The sequence below is a fragment of the Lynx rufus genome, unplaced genomic scaffold, assembly GCF_022079265.1.
Source record: "Lynx rufus isolate CCGP_SWC_20201006 ecotype Redwood Valley unplaced genomic scaffold, mLynRuf1.p SCAF_5, whole genome shotgun sequence".
Classification (NCBI taxonomy): domain Eukaryota; kingdom Metazoa; phylum Chordata; class Mammalia; order Carnivora; family Felidae; genus Lynx; species Lynx rufus.
In genome coordinates, this window is record NW_025814867.1 from 9,275,400 (window position 1) to 9,295,532 (window position 20,133).

Sequence of the window (20,133 nt, forward strand, 5' to 3'; positions counted from 1 at the left end):
CGTTGAAAAAAAAATTTTTTTTTAAAAAGAAGTTTTATGTATAAATATACATATACATACACACACACACACACTCATAACGGAGTATTACTTGGCAATCACTATATATACATATACACCACACACACACATGCACACACACACAAAATGGACTATTACTTGGCAACCAAAAGAATGAAGTCTTGCCATTTGCAACAACATGGATGGAACTAGAGTGTATTCTGCTAAGCGAAATTAGAGAAAGACAAATACCATATGACTTCACTCATATGTGGAATTTAAGATACAAAACAGATGAACAGAAGGGAAGGGGAGCAAAAATAATATAAAAACAGGGAGCGGGACAAAACACAAGAGACTCCTGAATATAGAGAACATACTGAGGGTTACTGGAGGGGTCATGGGTGTGAGGATGGGCTAAAGGGGCAAGCGGCATTAAGGAAGACACTCACTGGAATGAGCACTGGGAATTATGTGTAGAGGATGAATCACTGGATTCTATTCCTGAAATTATTGCACTATGTGCTACCTTGGATATAAATGAAAAAGTAAATAAAAATAAATAAGTAAAACAAGTTCCAAATTGAAACCATCAGAGAAAATCATACCTTGCTTGGCAGCCGAGCAGCAGCATCTCATGGTTATGAATCAAAACATATAAAAGAACGAGGAAGGCTTTTGCTCTAATCGAAGTTGATGGGCTGTCAAGTAAACGGATAACTGTAGAAACAAAATCCTGTGGAAGATATTAAAATATTTTGTAAGAAAATATGAAATAGAGCAGTCAACTATCAAGGTCAAGAGTTTACAATAAATAAACAGATGGCAGAAAATAAAATAATTTCAACTATTGTTATTGCATTCTTAATTTGGGCGGGAGTCTAACCAAAATTTTAATATGTATTATCTCATTTAAACCTGGAAAGTAGCCATAACAAGGTGACAGTATTACTCCTAAAGAGAAAAATGAACCTTGAAAAGTTAACCAATTCACAAAGTTGGATTGAATTCAAGGCCAATAGGACAACAAAGCCCATCCATCTCTTTATCAACCAACCACCCAACAGTAAGGGTGGCAATAAGTAATGAGAACTGGACGTCACAACTGCATGTACCCATGAACCTCTGCACAAACCTGCATGTACAGAAAGCACATCTCTAGTCTACACATCTAGTCTACACACCTGAAGTCCTACAGACATAAAATACCCAATACAGGACACAAAAGAAAAACCTGTACTCCTATAACATTCTTTAACAAAAGGCATAAGACAACACAGAGGGATAAATACTAACATTAGCATTATTTTCACTTTGTTTCAGGTGCCTAATGACAGGCAAAAAGGAAATGCAGGCACACACACAGAGTTAATGAATATAAGCAGGCAGGAACACAGAATTATTAGCAAGATGGCCACACAGAGCAAGAGTGAAAATTCCCAACAGTCCTTAGGAGAAGAAAGCACCTAGCAGTAACACCATTACGTCCAAGGTAAATGTAAGCAGCTCTTTTGCTATGCCACTGTCCTTTTACATTGGGTGCTGCATTGCCAAACAAGAAGAATTTACAGCCAGGCATATGCTTTTATTTAAGGATGGAGATATACCTACGTATCTATATCTATGCATGAATCTCACCTAATTCCTGAACCAAATAATCAAGCTAAGTCATCACCTGGGTTAAATAAAACCATAAACACCAAGGAATCTTTGAGTCATCTGTTTCCACCCCCCACACAAACACGTAATTCCAAAACCACTCAAAGATCCACTAGTCTTAGACTGAAAAACTGTCCCAATTACAGAAGACTTCAAAGACATGATAACTGACTGCAATTCAAGATCTGGCAATTTTGTTTCACATCAAAGAACACAACTGGGATGATTGTGACATCTGAAAAAGTCATGTAGATGAGTTAATGTTAAATAAATGTTAACTTCTTTTTAAATTCATTGCCTGATTTTAGGGAATATTCAGTAAACTGATTACAAGTAAAGGAGCATCAGGTCTGCAACCTCTTCTCAAACTGGTCACACATGTACTTGCACGCACAAGGTGAAAGACAAAAAGAGGAACTATAAAGCAAACATGGTAAAACGCTAACATTTTCTGAATGTGATGAAGGGTATATTGCAATCCTTTGAACTCCACATCCAAAACTAAGCTCAGAACCTACCCTAAACATGATTCTCCCCCTCTGAGGATCATCAGCTCAAGACCATGCTTGAAAAACCTGAGCATCTTCCTTGACTCCTCATTCCTCCCATGTACAATTGATCCCCTGTTACTATGAGAATGATACCCCCATTGATGTTGCCTTATATTGCAATACACCATATTTTTCGATTACTAGAACATGTTTTATCTCACTTTGCTTTCTTCCATCTATCCTGGAAATCTTAGCCACAGTGATCTTCTCCCACAGCAAATATGAGTACATTATTCACCTATAAAATATTCTACCTTGTTCCTGCAACTCCTAAGATGAAGCCAAAATTCCTTATCATGGCATACAAGGCTATTCATGATCTGGTTTTTTATTACCTTCCCCAAATCACTTAATATACCACCATCCCTCTATATAACCCCCAACACTCACCCTAGGGAAATAAACCAAGAAAAGAGTATATTGAACACAAGGAAGAGGCAAAGGGAATCTCCAGATGATTTCCAGGGTGATAGCTATAAATGGGCACAGAGAGCACCCTACCCATATTGGAGTTGGTCAGAAGACTCCAGGAGAGATCTCCTTAAGGAGAAAAAAATGGACAGAATACCCAATGTATGGGAATGCAATCTGAAATTTAAAAGTGATGTAATAACATTCTGCTGAATGTTGAGCTAACCAAAATTAACAGAATGAGTGCATGTATGTGGCAGGCAGGGCCGAATGTCAGACTTGAAAACAAACTCCAAATGAATATAATATTTAAAAAATAACAAAAAAGGATGAAAAGATCTAGAAGAGGCTACAGGAGATAAATACATTAGATGCGTGTATCTAACTACTTACACACACACACACTTACATACTTATACAAGCATTTATAGACATGAAAAAGTTCCAAACAGTTAATTATACAAGAAAACAAGTACAGACAATATACCTCAGGAATAGAGGCAAAAATCCTCTACAAATATCAACAAGTTGAGTCCAACAATACATCAAAAGTATAAATTAAAAAATCACTGGGACGCCTGGGTGGCGCAGTCAGTTAAGCGTCCAACTTCAGCCAGGTCACGATCTCGCGATCCGTGAGTTCGAGCCCCGCGTCAGGCTCTGGGCTGATGGCTCAGAGCCTGGAGCCTGTTTCCGATTCTGTGTCTCCCTCTCTCTCTGCCCCTCCCCCGTTCATGCTCTGCCTCTCTCTGTCCCAAAAATAAATAAACGTTGAGAAAAAAAGTAAAAAAAAAAAAAAATCACAAACAAGTCAAGGTTATCTCAGAAATGCAAGACTGGTTCAATATTTGAAAATCAATCATTGTAATTCATCAGACGAAATAAGAAAAACCACATGATCTTATCAGTGGATGATGAAAAAGCGTTTGACAAAATTCAACATGCATTCATGATAAAAACTCACCCAACTAGAACAGAAGGGAACTTCCTCAATCTGTAAAAGGGAATCTAGAGAAAAATTATAACTAACATCAAAATTAAAGGGGAAACACTTGATGCTTCCCCACCAAGACTGGGAATTAAACAACCATGTGCATTCCCATCACTCAGTGTTTTACTGAAAGTCACTGCCAGTGTGATAAGGAAAGAAAAATAAATGTCATTCACACTGGAATCAAAGAAATATTCTCAGAGGTTGTGATTAGCTATGTAGAAAATCCCAAAGAATCTATAAAAAGGCTTCTACAACTAATAAGTTTAGCAAGATCTGGTGTATTTCTATACACGAATGATGAACAATTAAACAGCAAATTTTTAAAGTATCATTTTTCAATAACTCTAACAATAACAACAAAAAGAAATACAGGTATAAAACTAACAAGAAAGGTAGAGAATTGTTAAACTGCTAACTCTAAAAAATTAAGAAAGAAAAAACGTTAAAGACATAAATAAGAGACATTCCATGTTCATCTATTCAAAAAAAAAAAAAAACCTCCAAGTTAATATGCCAATTTTCCCCCAAAGGGACCCATAGATTTATTGCAATTCTAATCAAAATAATCCCAACAGGATTTTCTGTAGATATAGACAAGCTACTTGTAAAATTTATATGGAAAGGCAAAGGAACTCACAAGCAGAACAATTTGGGGAAAAAAATACATAACCACACAATGACTTTAAGACATTAAAAAAAAAAAAAACCCTACGGTAATCAAAACAATGTGGTATTGACAAAATGACAGGTTACACAGACCAAAGAAACAAAGTCAATGATCTTAAGACAAAAGTACAATTATTTCGTTTAATTCCCACAATTCCCTAAGGTAAATTATTACCTTTTATCAGACAAGAAAATGGTTAGAGGTGAAGAACAATGCACAAGGACTAGTTGTTGGACACTCGCAATACTGCCATTCTTTCTCCAAATATTTTCTCAATTGCTAACAAGTAGGAAATCTAATTAACCTGAGTTTCACTGAATTTCATGTTTACTTCCCTATCCAGGGCTTGTTGGGGAAATGTTAACACGCAACAAGAACAAGAGTAGATAATTAATAATCTAAGATAACTAAGCCTTAGCAATACTATTATAATTATACTGAAGCTTATTTACATATCCTTTGTTTTACATCAAGGTTGAGGTCTTCTGGAGGAAAAACGTGGTTTTAATTAAATATAAAATGGGTAGTTAAACCTCTATATTATATTTAACTGTTTTCTAACCTTAAAGCATTCATTTCTTGAACCTAGAAAAGGAAACTTCCTAAGTAATTGCGTTAGAAACTTCTATAATTAATGTAATCAATCATAACCAAAGAATGTCATAATGTTTTAAAAATTAGAAGCCTTTGTCATTGAAAATATTTGTTATTACAGTTTTATACTCTATGGGTGCCTGGGTGGCTCAGTCAGTTGGGCAAGTGACTTCGGCTCAGGTCATGATCTCACGGCCCGTGAATTCGAGCCCCACATCAGACTCTGTGCTGACAGCTTGGAGCCTGGAGCCTGCTTCGGATTCTGGGTCTCCCTCTCTCTCTGTCCCTCCCCTGCTCAAGCTCTGTCTCTCTCAAATATAAACATTAATAAGTTTTTTTTTTTAAATAAGTAAGGCACTTCATATTGGCTTCTGAATTTGCTGTGTCTTGCTTACAACAAAATGAATCAGTCTGAGTTTATCCTGGATGAGTCTCAAAGCAAGAGATTGGACTTTATTATTGGTTTCAGTCCTAATTTTAGAGATCTGGAGATAGAAAAGTTCTTAATCTAGAAACATTTAAAATGACTTTGTGGTTTTCTTCAGAAAGGAAATAGGCTGGCCAACTGTAGGACTATCACAGCACCCTTTAAAAATATCCTATTTTGTACAAAATGTTTACATTCTGTATCTTATCATGTACAAAGTAACAGTGCCACTGACATCAATGGAACTTCAATGGAATGAATTACTAAGCCTTGTCAAAATAGGCATTTTCCATCTCCTTTAAAATGTTGCAAATTGTCCAACTGTAACTAAAAGAATGCAGTTTTTTGCCTTGTGTTACTTTCAGACTCACTACTGTCTAATAAAGCACAAATTTCACGGACTAAAAAAAAAAACAAAGGTGAAAAGGGAATTTTGGGTAAAGGACAGTCTTTTCAGGGGCACTTGGGTGGCTCAGTTGGTTAAGCCTCTGACTTCAGCTCAGGTCATGATCTCAGTTCGTGCGTTCGAGCCCCGCGTCGGGCTCTGAGCTGACAGCTTGGAGACTGGAGCCTGCTTCGGATTCTGTGTCTCCCTCTCTCTCTGCCCCTCCCCCCCCACCTCCCGCTCTGTCTCAAAAATAAATATGCATTTTAAAAAATATATTTTTTTAAAAGGACAGTTCTTTCAATAAATAGTACTGGAATAACTGGATAGCTACATGCAAAAAAAAAAAAAAAAAAAAAATACTGCAATCCATTCCGTGCACCATATATACAAAAATGACGATCATACAAAATAAGTCATACGCTGCATAAAAAGTGTAAAACTATAAAATTCTTAAAAGAAAACAAACCAGAAAATCTCCATGACCTTAGGCTAGGAAGAGTTTTCAGATATGACACCAAAAGCACAAACCATGAAAGAACTAACTGATAAACTGAACTTCATGAATATTAAAACCTCTCCTCTGTGGAAGACCCTGTAAGAAAACACAAGCCAGATACTGGCATAAAATATTTGTAACCAGAATATACGAAGAGCTCTCAAAACTCAATATGAAGCAAAAACATTTTTAATGGGCAAAATATTTAAACAGACATTTCACCAAAGAACCTACGCAGATATTCAAATAAATACAAGAGGATGCTTAATGTCCGTTACAATAATGCCAATTAAGATCACAATGAGACACTCGGCAATTATTAGAATGACCAAATGAAAAATGACTAGGTTGTTGGGCAACTAGAATTCTATATACATTGCTGATAGGACTGCAAAATGGTACAGTCACCCTAGAAAATAGCTTGGCACTCGGGGCGCCTGGGTGGCTCAGTCGGTTGAGCGTCCGACTTTGGCTCAGGTCATGATCTCACAGCTCGTGAATTCGAGCCCCGCGTCAGGCTCTGTGCTGACAGCTCAGAGCCTGGAGCCTGCTTCAGATTCTGTGTCTCCCTCTCTCTCTGCCCCTAACCCACTCGCATTCTGTCTCTGTCTCTCTCAAAAATAAACAAACATTAAAAAAAAATTTTTTTTAATAAAAAAGAAAATAGCTTGGCACTTTGATAAAAAATTGTTAAACGCCCACCTACCATATATAATATAGCATTCCACTTCTAAGTATTACTCTAGTTGAATAAAAATATATGTTCACAGAAAAACCTACACACAAAGTTGACAACAAGAGTTTTCTTAATAGTCAAAAAATGGAAACAAGCCATCTGTCCTTGAATGGGTATGTGGATAAACTGTGGTATATCTAGATAATGGAATATTACCCAGCAATAAAAAAAATAAATAAATAAACTATTGATATGCACAACATGGATGAATCTCAACTACATTTAAAAACCAAGTCTCAAAGATTACATACAGTATAGTTCCATTTACATAACATTTTAGGACAAGTAAACCTCTGGAGCAGAGAAGACATCAGTAATTGCCAGGGATTGGGATGGGAAGTGGTCTTCCTAAAAAGCGAGCAGCAAAGTGTCATCCTTTGGGATGCTGTAATCGTTCTGTGTCCTTCTTGTGGTAGTAACGACAGGGTCTAAGCATATGTTAATTCTCACAGAATTGTATTCCAAAAGGTGATTGACACTGTACATAAATGTTAGAAGTGATAAAAGTGATAAATATAACACAGAGAGAATATAATACAGATGTAGATACCTCGTGATATATATATACATACATATACACACACACACACACACACATACATACACTAGGCAAACAACAAGAATACAAAGCAGGAATGGTGTTTGTGTACCTAATATACAAAGAGTTACATAATGATTCTTCCTCCTATACAAGGCAGAATTTAGGCCAAAAAGAAGTAAACAAGACAAGGAACATCTTTAATGCTAAAGGCCACCATTCAAAACAAACACTTAACAGTAATGAATACAGCAATGAATGCTATGCCTTAAATAAATAGCACTGGGGCACCTGGGTGGCTCAGTCAGTTAAGCGTCCAACTTCGGCTCAGGTCATGGTCTCAAGGTTGGTGGGATCTAGCCCTGTGTCAGGCTCTGTGTTGACAGCTTGGGAGCCTGGAGCTTTTTTTTGGATTCTCTCTCTCTCTCTCTCTCTCTCTCTGCCCTTGCCCTGTTCACACTCTCAAAAAAATAAAGATTAAAAAAAAATAGCATAGCAACCACTTCTATACAGTGGAAACTATAGAAGATGTAAGGAGCGATAGACAGACTATCACACCACTCTCAGTCCAAGACTGTCAAGAGAAGAAAAATAAGTAAGGATATAAAAGACTAAATAACATAAACAAATTAGATGTTATGGGTATATATCAAACTTTATACTTAGATAACAGAAAATGTACCTTTTCTTAAACACACACAAAATGTTCCTTTAAAATGACCATATAAAAGGTCACAAAGAAAACCTTAATATAACCCATAAAATTTAAAAAAAATTTTTTTAGATTTCACCCATCCCCCCACTCACCTCCTCTCGAGCAACCACCAATTTGTTCTCTGCATTTAAAACTATCTTTTGTTTCAGGGCACCTGGGTGGCTCAATCGGTTAAGTATTCAACTCTTCATTTTGGCTCAGGTCATGATCTCACAGTTTGCGAGTTCAAGCCACATCAGGCTCCGGTCTAACAGTGTGCAGCCTGCTTGGGATTCTCTCTCCCCTTCTCTCTCTCTGCCCCTCCCCCACTCACTCTGTCCCTCTTAAAATGAATAAACTTTAAGAAAGTATCTTTTGTCTCTTGTTTCACTTGTTTTCTTAAATTCCACGTGAGTGAAATCATATAGTATTTGTCTTTCTCTGACTTATTTCACTTAGCATTATACCTGCTAAGGCCCATCCATGTTGCTGCAAACGGCAAGATCTCATTCCTTTTAATGGCTAAGCAATCCTTGTGTGTGTGTGTGTGTGTGTGTGTGTGTGTGTGTGTGTGTGTGAGAGAGAGAGAGAGAGAGAGAGAGAGAGAGAGACGGACATCTTTATCCATTCATCTATCAATGGATGTTTGGGTTGCTTCCATATCTCGACTATAGTAAATAATGTTGCAATAAACAAAGATGCATTATCCTTTTGAATTATTCATATTCTTTGGGTAAATACCCAATTTTGAAGTTGCTAGATCATATGGTCGTTCTATTCTTCAATTTTTTTGAGGAACCTCTAAAATGGTTTCCACAGTGGCTGCTCCAATTTTCATTCCCACCAACAGTGCACGAGGATTCCTTTTTTTTTGTTTTTCACATCCCCACCTCTTGTCTTTTTGATTCTAGTCATTGTGACAGGTGTGAGATATTTCACTGTGGTTTTCACTTCCATTTCCCTGATGTTGAGTGATGCTGCGCCATCATATCATGGGTCAGTTAGCCATCTGTAGGTCTTCTCTGGAAAAGTGTCTTCTTAGGTCCTCTGTCCATTTTTTCATTTGGGTTATTTGGGGGTTTTCTGGTGTTGAGTTGTAGAAATTCTTTATATATTTTAGCTTTTAAGCCCTTATTGAATAGGTCATTTGCAAATATCTTCTCTCATTCAGTAGGCTGCCTTTTTGTTTTGTTGATGGTGTGCTTTGCTGTGCAAGAGCTTTTGATTTTGGTGTAGTCCCAATAATTTATTTTGATTTTGTTTCCCTTGCCTGAGGAGACATATATAAAACAATGTTTCTAGGGCCAACATCATAGAAATGACTGTCTATGTTTCCTTCTAGGAATTTTATGGTTTCAGGTCTCCCAGTTAGGTCCTTAATCCATTTTGAGTTTATTTTCATGTATGGTGTAAGGAAGTGGTCCAGATTAAACTTTTAAAATGGGGGTGGGGGGGTTGGGGGTGTGCCTGGGTGGCTCAGTCAGTTAAGCATTCAACTCTTCTGATTTCGGCTCAGGTCATGATCTATGGCTCACAGGTTTGAGCCCTGCACCAGGCTCTGCACCGACAGTGTGGAGGCTGGTTGGGATTCTCTTTCTGCCCTTCCCCTACTCTCTTTCAAAAAATAATAAATAAATAAACAATAAAAAGTGATCCAGTTTCCCAGCACTATTTGTTGAAGACACGGTCTTTTCCCCATTGTATGTTTTTTGCATCCTTTGTGGTAGATTAATTGACCATAAAAGCACAAGTTTATTTCTGGACGCTTCATTCTGTTCCATTGATCTGTGTGTCTATTTTCGTGCCAGTACCATACTGTTTTGATTACTACAGCTTTATAGTATATTTTGAAATCTGGGATTGTGATACCTCCAGCTTTGTTCTTCTTTTTCAAGATTGCTTTAGGCTTTTGGGGTCTTCTGTGGTTCTATATGAATTTTAGGATTGTTTGTTCTAGTTCTGTGAAAAATGTTGGTATTTTGATACATATTGCATTAAATCTGTAGATTGCTTTGGGTAGCATGGACATTTTAACAATATTAATTCTTCTAATTCATGAGCATGAAATGTCTTTCCATTTTTTTGTGTTTTATAGTTTAGAGTATAAGTCCTTAGTTTATTCCTAGGTATTTTAATTTTGGTGCACCTGAAAATGGAATTTTCTTAATTTCTCTTTCTGGACTATGGACTATGTATTGATTTTGTATCCAATGACCTTTCTGAATTAATTTATCAGTTCCAGGAGTTGTTTAGTGGAGTCTTTAGGGTTTTCTATATATAGTATCATGTCACTGCAAATAGTGAAAGTTTTATTTCTTCCCTACTAATTTGGATGTCTTTTCTTTTACTTATCTGATTGCTGCGGCTAGGATTTCCAATTCTGTGTTAAATAAAAGTAGAGAGAGGAACGGCCTCTTGTTCTTAATCTTAGCAGAAAAGCTCTCACCTTTTCACCATGGAGTATGATGCTAGAAATGGGTTTTTTATATATGGCCTTTATTATGTTGAGCTATGTTCCCTCTAAACCTACTTTGTTGAGGATTTTTAATCATGAATGAATATTGTACTTTGTCTAATGTTTTTTCTGCATCTACTGAGATGACCATATGGTTTTATCCTTTCTCTTACTGATGTGATGTATCGTGTTGATTGATTTGTGAATAATAAACCACCCTTGCGTCCCTGGAGTAAATCCCACTTGGTCGTGGTGAATAATTTTTTTAGTGTATTGTTGGATTCAGTTTGCTAACATTTTGTTGAGGATTTTTACATCTATGTTCATCAGATACATTGTCTTTATCTGGTTTGGGTATCAGGGTAATGTTGAAACTCACAGAATGAATTTGGCAGCCTTCCTTTCTCTTCTATTTTTGGGAATAGTTTGAGAAGTGAAATATTTATTAGCACAATGAAATAAAACTAAAAATTAATAAAACACCAATCCAAAAGATCCTTGTACCTGGAAATTTTTAAAACACTATTTTATTTTTTTTTTTATTTTTTTTTTCAACGTTTATTTATTTTTGGGACAGAGAGAGACAGAGCATGAATGGGGGAGGGGCAGAGAGAGAGGGAGACACAGAATCGGAAACAGGCTCCAGGCTCCGAGCCATCAGCCCAGAGCCCGACGCGGGGCTCGAACTCACGGACCGCGAGATCGTGACCTGGCTGAAGTCGGACGCTTAACCGACTGCGCCACCCAGGCGCCCCTTAAAACACTATTTTTAAAAGCCCTGAAGGAAACAGAAAAATATAAGCCAAAATTGAAAAACTTAAAAATACAGTAAGACCTTGGTTTGCAAGCATAATTTATTCTGGAAACATGCTTGTAATCCAAAGCAGTCATATATCAAAGTGAATTTCAAGAACGATTGGCTCAGTTATGATCACGCGTCATTCAGCACCACGTACTACTTGTACATCACTCGTTTGTCAAGCTACAATTTGTTAGAAACATTTAGTCATTTTGTGGAACACTCACAGAACAAATTACTCACAATCCAAGGCTTTCATGTATAGTAAAAGCACTATTTATCAGAATCTATAGGATGCATTTAGAACAGTCAGAAGAAAATACAACCTGTAAAAAACACTGTAAATGAAAGTAAAAGAAGAAAAAATATATGAACTAAATTCCCAACACAAAAAGCCAAAAGTTAAAAGTGAGACAAATCAAAGAAAATAAATATGTAAGCAGAAGGTAATGAAATAGAAAATACAAAAAATGGGTAAAGGATAAATAGGTCAAAATGCAGGCTTTTTGAAAAATATCAACAAAACAGATAAAGCACTAAATCAATCAAGAGAAAGGGAGGGGCGCCTGGGTGGCTCAGTTGGTTGAGCGTCCGACTTCAGCTCAGGTCATGATCTCACAGTTTGTGGGTTTGAGCCCCACATCAGGCTCTGTGCTGACAGCTCGGAGCCTGGAGCCTGCTTCGGATTCTGTGTCTCCCTCGCTCTCTACCCCTCCCCCACTCATGCTCTGTCTCTGTCTCTAAAAAACGAATAAACTTTTAAAAAAAAATTTTTTTAAAAAGGGGGAGACAGCAAAGATATACAAAAAACAACAACAAAAAAAAGGAAGTCAAAAAAATTCCCCTTGCCTGGCTTCAATATAAGGGCCTGAAAGTCAGCTGTGTTATGCGTAGAAGCCGTGCATATTTCACTGTTGTAAAATGTTCTAGGTGAAAACAGAAAACTCTATGAGTCCACTCGAACATTTGGGTCGCTTGGAGTTTGGGACTGTTATTAGGAAAGTTGCTATGGACATTCTCGCACATGTCTTCTTGTGAACAAATAACATATGTATCCACTTCTTTTGAGTATGTACCTGAGAGCAGAATTGCTAGATCAAGGAGTAGTCCTCTCTTTGGCTTCAACAGAGCTTGTCAAATGATTTTCCAAAGTGGTTGTACCAATTTATTCTCTACTAATCTATGAGAGTTGCATTGGCTCCACATTCTTGCCAACACTTGTTGTTATTCATTTTTTCATTTTGTTTAAATTTCTAACTATGAGTTTCGAGCAAATAAAATGAACACAAACGACAGTCACTTTAGAAGGAGAACCTTTGTAACAAGTCTAGTATTACTTTAAAGCTATCCAAAGTTTTATAAACAAGGTAACGCATTCCTTATTCTTTTTTTTTTTTTCTGAGAGAGAGAGAGAGAGAGCGCACGCGCTAGTGGGGCAGAGGGAGAGATGGGGGGGGGGAGAGAGAGAGAGAATATCTTTAGCAGGCTCCACACTCAGCATGGAGCCCAATGCAGGGTTCACTCCCATGACCCTGGGATCATAATCTGAGCTGAAATCAAGAGCCAGATGCTCAACCTACTTAGCCACCCAGGCACCCAACACACCGCTTATTCTAACTTACAAAGAACATAATTCATGGCAATTAACAAAGTAAATCTATATTTAAACAGATTTAACTCCCTGACAAAGAATACAACATAAGACTTTAGCATAAGAAATCAAGAAAATGAAAATGTGTATTAACTCCAAGAAAACAATCTTACAAGTGATGAATACTCTTCATAAGGGTTTATGTACATTAAAATGCATTGTATTACATTTTAAGCATTTAAATTTCTCAAATATTCACAGAGGTAGCATTTATGAACTCAACTCCAAAAGCATTATGCCAAAAACAGAATTGGTGCTCTTTCTTTTCCAAGTGCCTAGTAAAGTGGCTAGGTAAAACTAAAAACTCCACAGTTTTCACTATACAAGGTCAGGAAAAAATCAACCCCTGTAATCAAGAACAAAAACACAAACCAGTCAAGAAAAAACTCGAGAGCGGTGTAGGACTTAAAAGCACAGCTCTTGGCTGAGTGGTAAGACAACCCCTGAAAACCGGAGTGGCAGCTTCAAGTGCTAGGAAAGCACCTGGGATCTGAAGCCAAGCAAACCTGACTACAAATGCCACATTCCTTGCCAAAATATCCTCACCAGGATTCCGTTTCCTCAACTTTAAAATGAAACGGAGACGATTATGCTCACCACCTTTTAATAAGCTTGATATGGTGACTGAAGGCTAAAAGATACTACAATAACTAAAAATACTAAACACCGTATTTTACATACAATTATTAAAACATCATAAAAGTTCTGCAAGAACTAAATTTTTGAAATTTGTATGGGAAACAAACAATAGAAAGAGGAAAACAGTCAGAAGCATATTTAAGACTTCAGCAAATAAAGAACAGACTGTTCATTTACTGGGATCCTTACTTTTCTACTTACACCAGAAAGACTACAAATATGCCAGGGGCGCCTGGGTGGCGCAGTCGGTTAAGCGTCCGACTTCAGCCAGGTCACGATCTCGCGGTCCCGGAGTTCGAGCCCCGCATCAGGCTCTGGGCTGATGGCTCAGAGCCTGGAGCCTGTTTCCGATTCTGTGTCTCCCTCTCTCTCTGCCCCTCCCCCGTTCATGCTCTGTCTCTCTCTGTCCCAAAAATAAATAAAAACGTTGAAAAAAAAAAAAAAAGACTACAAATATGCCATTAAGAATTTAAATTTAAGTAAGGGGGAAACAGCCGTATGATACTATACATCTGCCAACATAAATACATAATCTTGGAAAAAGTATTTGAAATGTGTATAAATCACTTCTACCAATAGGAAGTTTAGGAATACTCCAGTTAAAAAACACATGACCCAGCAAACAACGGATGAAAGAATTTTAAACTGCCTAACAAGCAAATAAATCCTCTGCCCTCACTAGTAGGCAAAGAAATGCAAATTTCAGGATAAGATTTCATTTCATTGCAAAGCAGACCAGCAAAGATGAAAATGGATGACAGCCAATGTTGGCACGGTCATGGGTAAATGGATAAATCTTAAATACAGCTCATATGAAAATAAGTGTTCAACCTTTCCTCCAACTGGGAGGAAAGTGACTTATTTCTTAAAGGCCTTAAAAACGTTATTTTCTCCTGACTCAGCTGTTACAGCTCAAGGAATGTATCCTAACAAAGTGATGAACCAAAGGGACTTGAAGTACAAGAATCCTCACGGTGGTACCGTTCACGTACCAGAAACAACAGGCAGCCAGCCATCTTAACATCCCCAAAGAGGGGATCTGTGAAGTAAAGCATAACCGTAGCACAAACTGCGTCTACCCCACATCCAGTTTCGACATGTTCTTCTGTGGCAAACTCTGGGACGATGCACTCGTGGTGTGGAGGTGGTAGACGTGAACTACAGGACCTGCGGAGTCAGGTCAGGAAAGGCCACGTAGTCTCTGCCCGGTTCTCTGAGGGCACTCTTGGAACCTGACCACCCGGCCGTGAGAAAGCCCAAGTAACCTTCAGAGGCCCACGTGCAAAGCAAACGAGGCTCCCAGCCCACACTCCCAGTTGGGTGCTCCACCAACCTGCCGGTCCTATGAGTGAACCATGGAGAAAATCTATGCCCCATCCCACTCCATCTTCCCAGCGAACACGGCCTTGCCCCAGTTACAGCTTGGTGAGCAAAATAAAACACTGCTCTTAAGCAAGCCACTATGTTTTGAAGGGGTCTGCTACATAGGAAAGATGAATGAAATACACAGCTTAAGTATATAATGAAAGACGAAAACTTTCCAGGCATTAAAAAAAAAAAAAATTTCATACAGCAATACATGTAATTTTAAAACATAGAAATGCCCACAAATAAGTGATGAGGTCTACTGTATTTCTCCCTGATGTAGTGGATGCAGCCATTACTAACACTCTGGCAAAACTAAAATATTTTATGGTTTTGATTGGGGGAAAAAAACCTAGACAAACTATAACACACACCAAAAATAAATTATATACTAGATTTGTAACGCAGGAACCCTGAGTCCCTTGAAAAGATGGAGTATATTACAGATTACAGTCTTGATGTAGGCTTAAATGTATCTTGTGCCCTAAATAATTTCTCATGACTAAATGAGAAGAAATGGTCTCATGACTAAATGGTCACCTCTGAAGAAATGACCAGTCTGACTGACTGACTCCCGACAACTAACTGCCCAGGAATCCATAATTAATTGTAAGCAACAGGCACCACATGTCTAGAACAGTATTAGTCTCACAACACTTAGAGAGTGAAGGCTACAGGTGCAGGCCAAGCCTCAGTGCCAAGGATGAATAATCAAAACTACCTTTAGAGAACCAAAACTGACCTCGGGTCCCTTCAGTTTGCAGCCCACTATGTATTCAGCTTTGAAGGAAATTCATCTTGCCATTCAGCTCAACATACCGAAATGTTACATGTGGAGGGGGAAAAAAAAAAAAAAAAAACAGACGCCATGTAGGTCTATAACCAAACCACAGCATGATCAGTTTACATCCAACAATCCAACGGTACTCAGCAGTGATTTCGGAGAGCACAGATCTACCTAACAACGATGGCAGGAGGAAATATTCAGGATGCTAGGAATTGGTATATGTAGCATCCATAACAAACAAAATAATACCTTCATCAAAATTAAGCAGAAGGATAAAATATCCCTCTAACACATGTCACAAAGACAAAACTATGAGATGAATAAAAATAATGATGAGGCCGAGAACTTCAACATTATCTTCTGCAAATCTCAAGAGGGAAAACTGACCTGCTTCCATCACCTGTCACAGATAAAAATCGAAGAGGACAGCCCAGCCGTCAACTGATAATAGCCTCAAGGGAAAAAATGTGGATAACTACATGGACATAATTTTTTCCTGCTTAATACTGATGGAAATAAAACAGGTACTGATTAAATCTACAATTGTTTTTGGGTTACACTTTCCTTAAAGAAGTTTAGCCAAGTATCTGACTAAAATATCTCAAAGAATACATTTATTAATGGAGATGGACTAAAAATATCACAATAGCAACTCAAGGTCTGATGAATATGCATAAATTACCACATTTTAAATGTTTAATTAGCGACCATTGAGTCAGTATGCCTAGTGACTCTGAGAAGAAAAAGAAAACCTGAGTAAACTTGGCATTCAAATGTTTCTAAATTTTACATGCACAAAATTTCTCAGCGCTCTTTCTCGGTACTTCCAAATAACAGAGGTCTACGGCTTCTGGTTCATTATTAATCGCTACTGTGCTACTTGGTCAAAACTCAAAACCTGAAGCAGCAACTTCAGTCAAACTAGACTGCTAAATAAAAACGGACAGCAGCTATTGTCAAAATTAATCAGCAAGGCCAAAAATTTCAGAAGGCAGTATTTCTAGCCAAGAACACTCGGAAGGAAGCCGTTCTTACCAGGGAGCATGAACAAACTCACCTGTGAAATATGATATGCCTTTAAAAATTCATGTTTAAATCTTTAAGCCCCAAAGCATATAAAGTCCAAAGGATGCCTTACTGATTACCCAGCTACCAAGTACGTTCGAGGTCACTTATCTTAGGAAAAACATAACCGAGGCAGATGTTGGAATCTATGTAACTTAAACAAGTTGATGTGAGTTTTCGAAGCTCAGTTAACTGAAATACAGCAGAGTGGAGTTTCAGGAGTTTTATACGCTTTCAATCTGGTAACATCAACAATCAGGCACTGAGTTTTTACTGTAAGCGCTTTGCTAAAGTCGCTCCAGTGATTAACTCACAAAGCAGTTGACGAGTGTAGCGTAACTTCCACATCCTTACCCCTTTGCCCTGTACGCATCGATATACACAAGTGTGTGTGTATACATGCATGCGTGCTCTTGGATGGATGGAGACAGTCACTGCGGGTTTAGAATGACGCACTATTCTGTCGCCCTGAACATCGTTACTTGGTCTCCTCAGCTTCTTCAAATGCTGTTTGGTTGTCTGTGGTTCATTCTCTGATGGAGGCCTCGGGAAGAGCTCCTGTTCACACATCTACCTGTGGTGTTTACAACAAAGACTCAGTGTGACTGAATGTAATACACTTGGTGAACATCTTCTTTTCTTCAAGAATTTAAACACCTTACTCCATTGAGTTCGACATCAAGGATCACTGCGGCAAAATGTCCGATGCCAGCGTAACTCCTGTTCCCTCTAAGTGACTTGCTAAGATGTAAGGTCCTTTTGCTTTGATGCTCAAAGGACTTTTCTCTACAATGTCATAGTACTACTATTGTAGAATGGTTCTCCTAGATACGCCGTGTGTCCTTTTGATTTGTGCATTCAAATACTCATTTTATTCAGGAAAATATTGGATTGTCGTTTCTAGTATTTGTTCTGTTTCAATAACTTTGTTTTCTTCGTCTTCTGTAGCTAAGACTTTCACTGGGATGCTTTTCGCCTTTTCCTTAATTTCTTTTTTCATTTTTCTCCTTTCCATGATTATCCTTACAAGACGGAAGTGTCAGTGCCCACTGCCTTTTGTGTGCCTTTATAAAACTGTCTTCGCTTCTGTTTTTCCTCCTATTTTGGAATCTTTCCTGAAATAAGTTCTTGTACTTTCCTGCAGCCCGCTTCTATCTGATCCACCCTTCCATTTCTGATTTGAACAGCTCCTCCCACAGCTTCCACTCCCAATTTCCCAATTCATCTTAGTTTTTTTAAATATTACGTTTTCGGGGCGCCTGGGTGGCGCAGTCGGTTAAGCGTCCGACTTCAGCCAGGTCACGATCTCGCGGTCCGGGAGTTCGAGCCCCGCGTCGGGCTCTGGGCTGATGGCTCGGAGCCTGGAGCCTGTTTCCGATTCTGTGTCTCCCTCTCTCTCTGCCCCTCCCCCGTTCATGCTCTGTCTCTCTCTGTCCCAAAAATAAATAAACGTTGAAAAAAAAAAAAAATTTTAAATATTACGTGCTTTGGGGCCATGTGCTTTGGGGCCATGTGTTTTCTTTCCACAATCCTTCATTGTCCAGTGGAATGTTATTCAGAACCACTTATTTTTACACTCTTTTATACCATCCTTTCATGGGTTTTTGACCACACCCTTTTGCTTTGTTGGTGTCCGAATGAAATGGATTTTCTCGTACTTTTAGGAAGGAGGTTCTACTGTAGACAGGAAGGACAGGCCAGGATAACTTCTTTGTCATTTTTGTGATTTGAAGGCTCCTTCCTGTGTTGTGACTGAAATAGTCACAGATAGGGCCTCTTGGAGCCAAGTCGACAGCACATTCCCAGAGCTGCCTTACCGACGTCCTCTACACCTTTCCTCTCAGGGTTCCCACCATATTTAATGTGCACCGTATTTAATGGTTTGTCCAGCATGGAGTGTTATCCTCCTACAAGAGAGTTTTTCCTTGACTATTTCTGAAAATCTTGAAGGGCTTCAGTTACTCTGCCCGCTCTGGTCTCCCCAGTCTTTCTGTACTCAGCCACACAACACACCTGTAAAGCCTCCCCGACATTCAATGACTCATCTAAGAACCACATGCCAGGTTTTCCACTCTGAGTGGGGAATTTTCTGATAGAGATTGAGCCCTTGCTGGAAATTCCTGGATTGCTCAGTTTCTGGGACTGTCAGAATTCACTCTCTCCTTTCCTCCACAACCTACCGAACAGCTGCGGACCCCACGCTGTCCTTCCCAAGTTCACCACACCAATTCCTATTCCGGTGTTTGAGGAATAACTTGACACCTGTATAAGGAGGTTTGAGAAATCGAAAAAATTCTATGCAAGCAACAGCATTCTTCCTCCCCACATCTACCCCAACAGGAACATACTTATTATATAATGTTTACCCTTGAGTCTTTCTCAGTTTTAACAAAATTCATAGGCAAGGGGCTATGATGTTGATGATATTGAATAATCCTGTAAGATATTATAACCTAAAATCAATTACAGAGAGGCAATCTCAAATATGGAATATGTGAACAAACCAACAACAGTATAAATATTTTTAAGTATCTTAAGCATCTATGTGTATCCTACTCAAAATCCACTCACTGCAACCAGGTTGGCACTATTCTGAACAAGTACAAAATGACTAGCAAACTCATGAACTGTTTAATACCACTAAATAAAAGCACCAAAGCCTTCCTGAACATCAATCCAAAACATGGACCACCGCCCAAAATACCAAAACAAAAAGCCAAGAAGGCATACACAGAAGCTGTGGTCAACCCCCAATCTCATGAATATACCAGGATCCAGTGTTAAGTTCCTCAAATACTCCGTGTACAAACACTATACCTCTCCCCTCAGAGCACTCTTTCCATCATAGAATAATTTTCCCAATGCTATAAACTGCAACGTTGTCACTGAAAGTCATGCAATTCATATGTGAATTTAACAGAATGACACTTTCTGAATCACAAGGCAGAGGGATATCCGGTAGGCTTTTAGATGGCAAATATTATCTTTGAAAACTAAACGTCTTTAAAGAAATGTTTTTTTTTAATTAGCTTGGAATTCTCCCCTTAACTAAATAAGTATGCCTAAAGTCATCTATGAAGACCTGCAAAAATTAAAAGAAGATGACTAATCTTGTGATTTTTAGGACAGAATAAAAAGGATAAGACACTTTTTCTTATATCCAGCGCAAGCAATATTCCAACTAGTAACACAGCCTGTCCCAATGAAAGACACTCCT

General features: G+C 38.3%; 1 protein-coding gene across 1 annotated transcript in view; it reads right to left on the minus strand.

Annotated features, from left to right (window-relative positions):
- The window catches only part of ULK4 (unc-51 like kinase 4), a 566,226-nt gene that overhangs the window by 418,150 nt on the left and 127,943 nt on the right, over nucleotides 1-20,133 (minus strand). Inside the window, exon 18 of the mRNA XM_047099606.1 lies at nucleotides 609-736. Within this exon, the coding sequence (XP_046955562.1) occupies nucleotides 609-736 (128 nt within the window). The remainder of the gene's footprint in view (nucleotides 1-608; nucleotides 737-20,133) is intronic.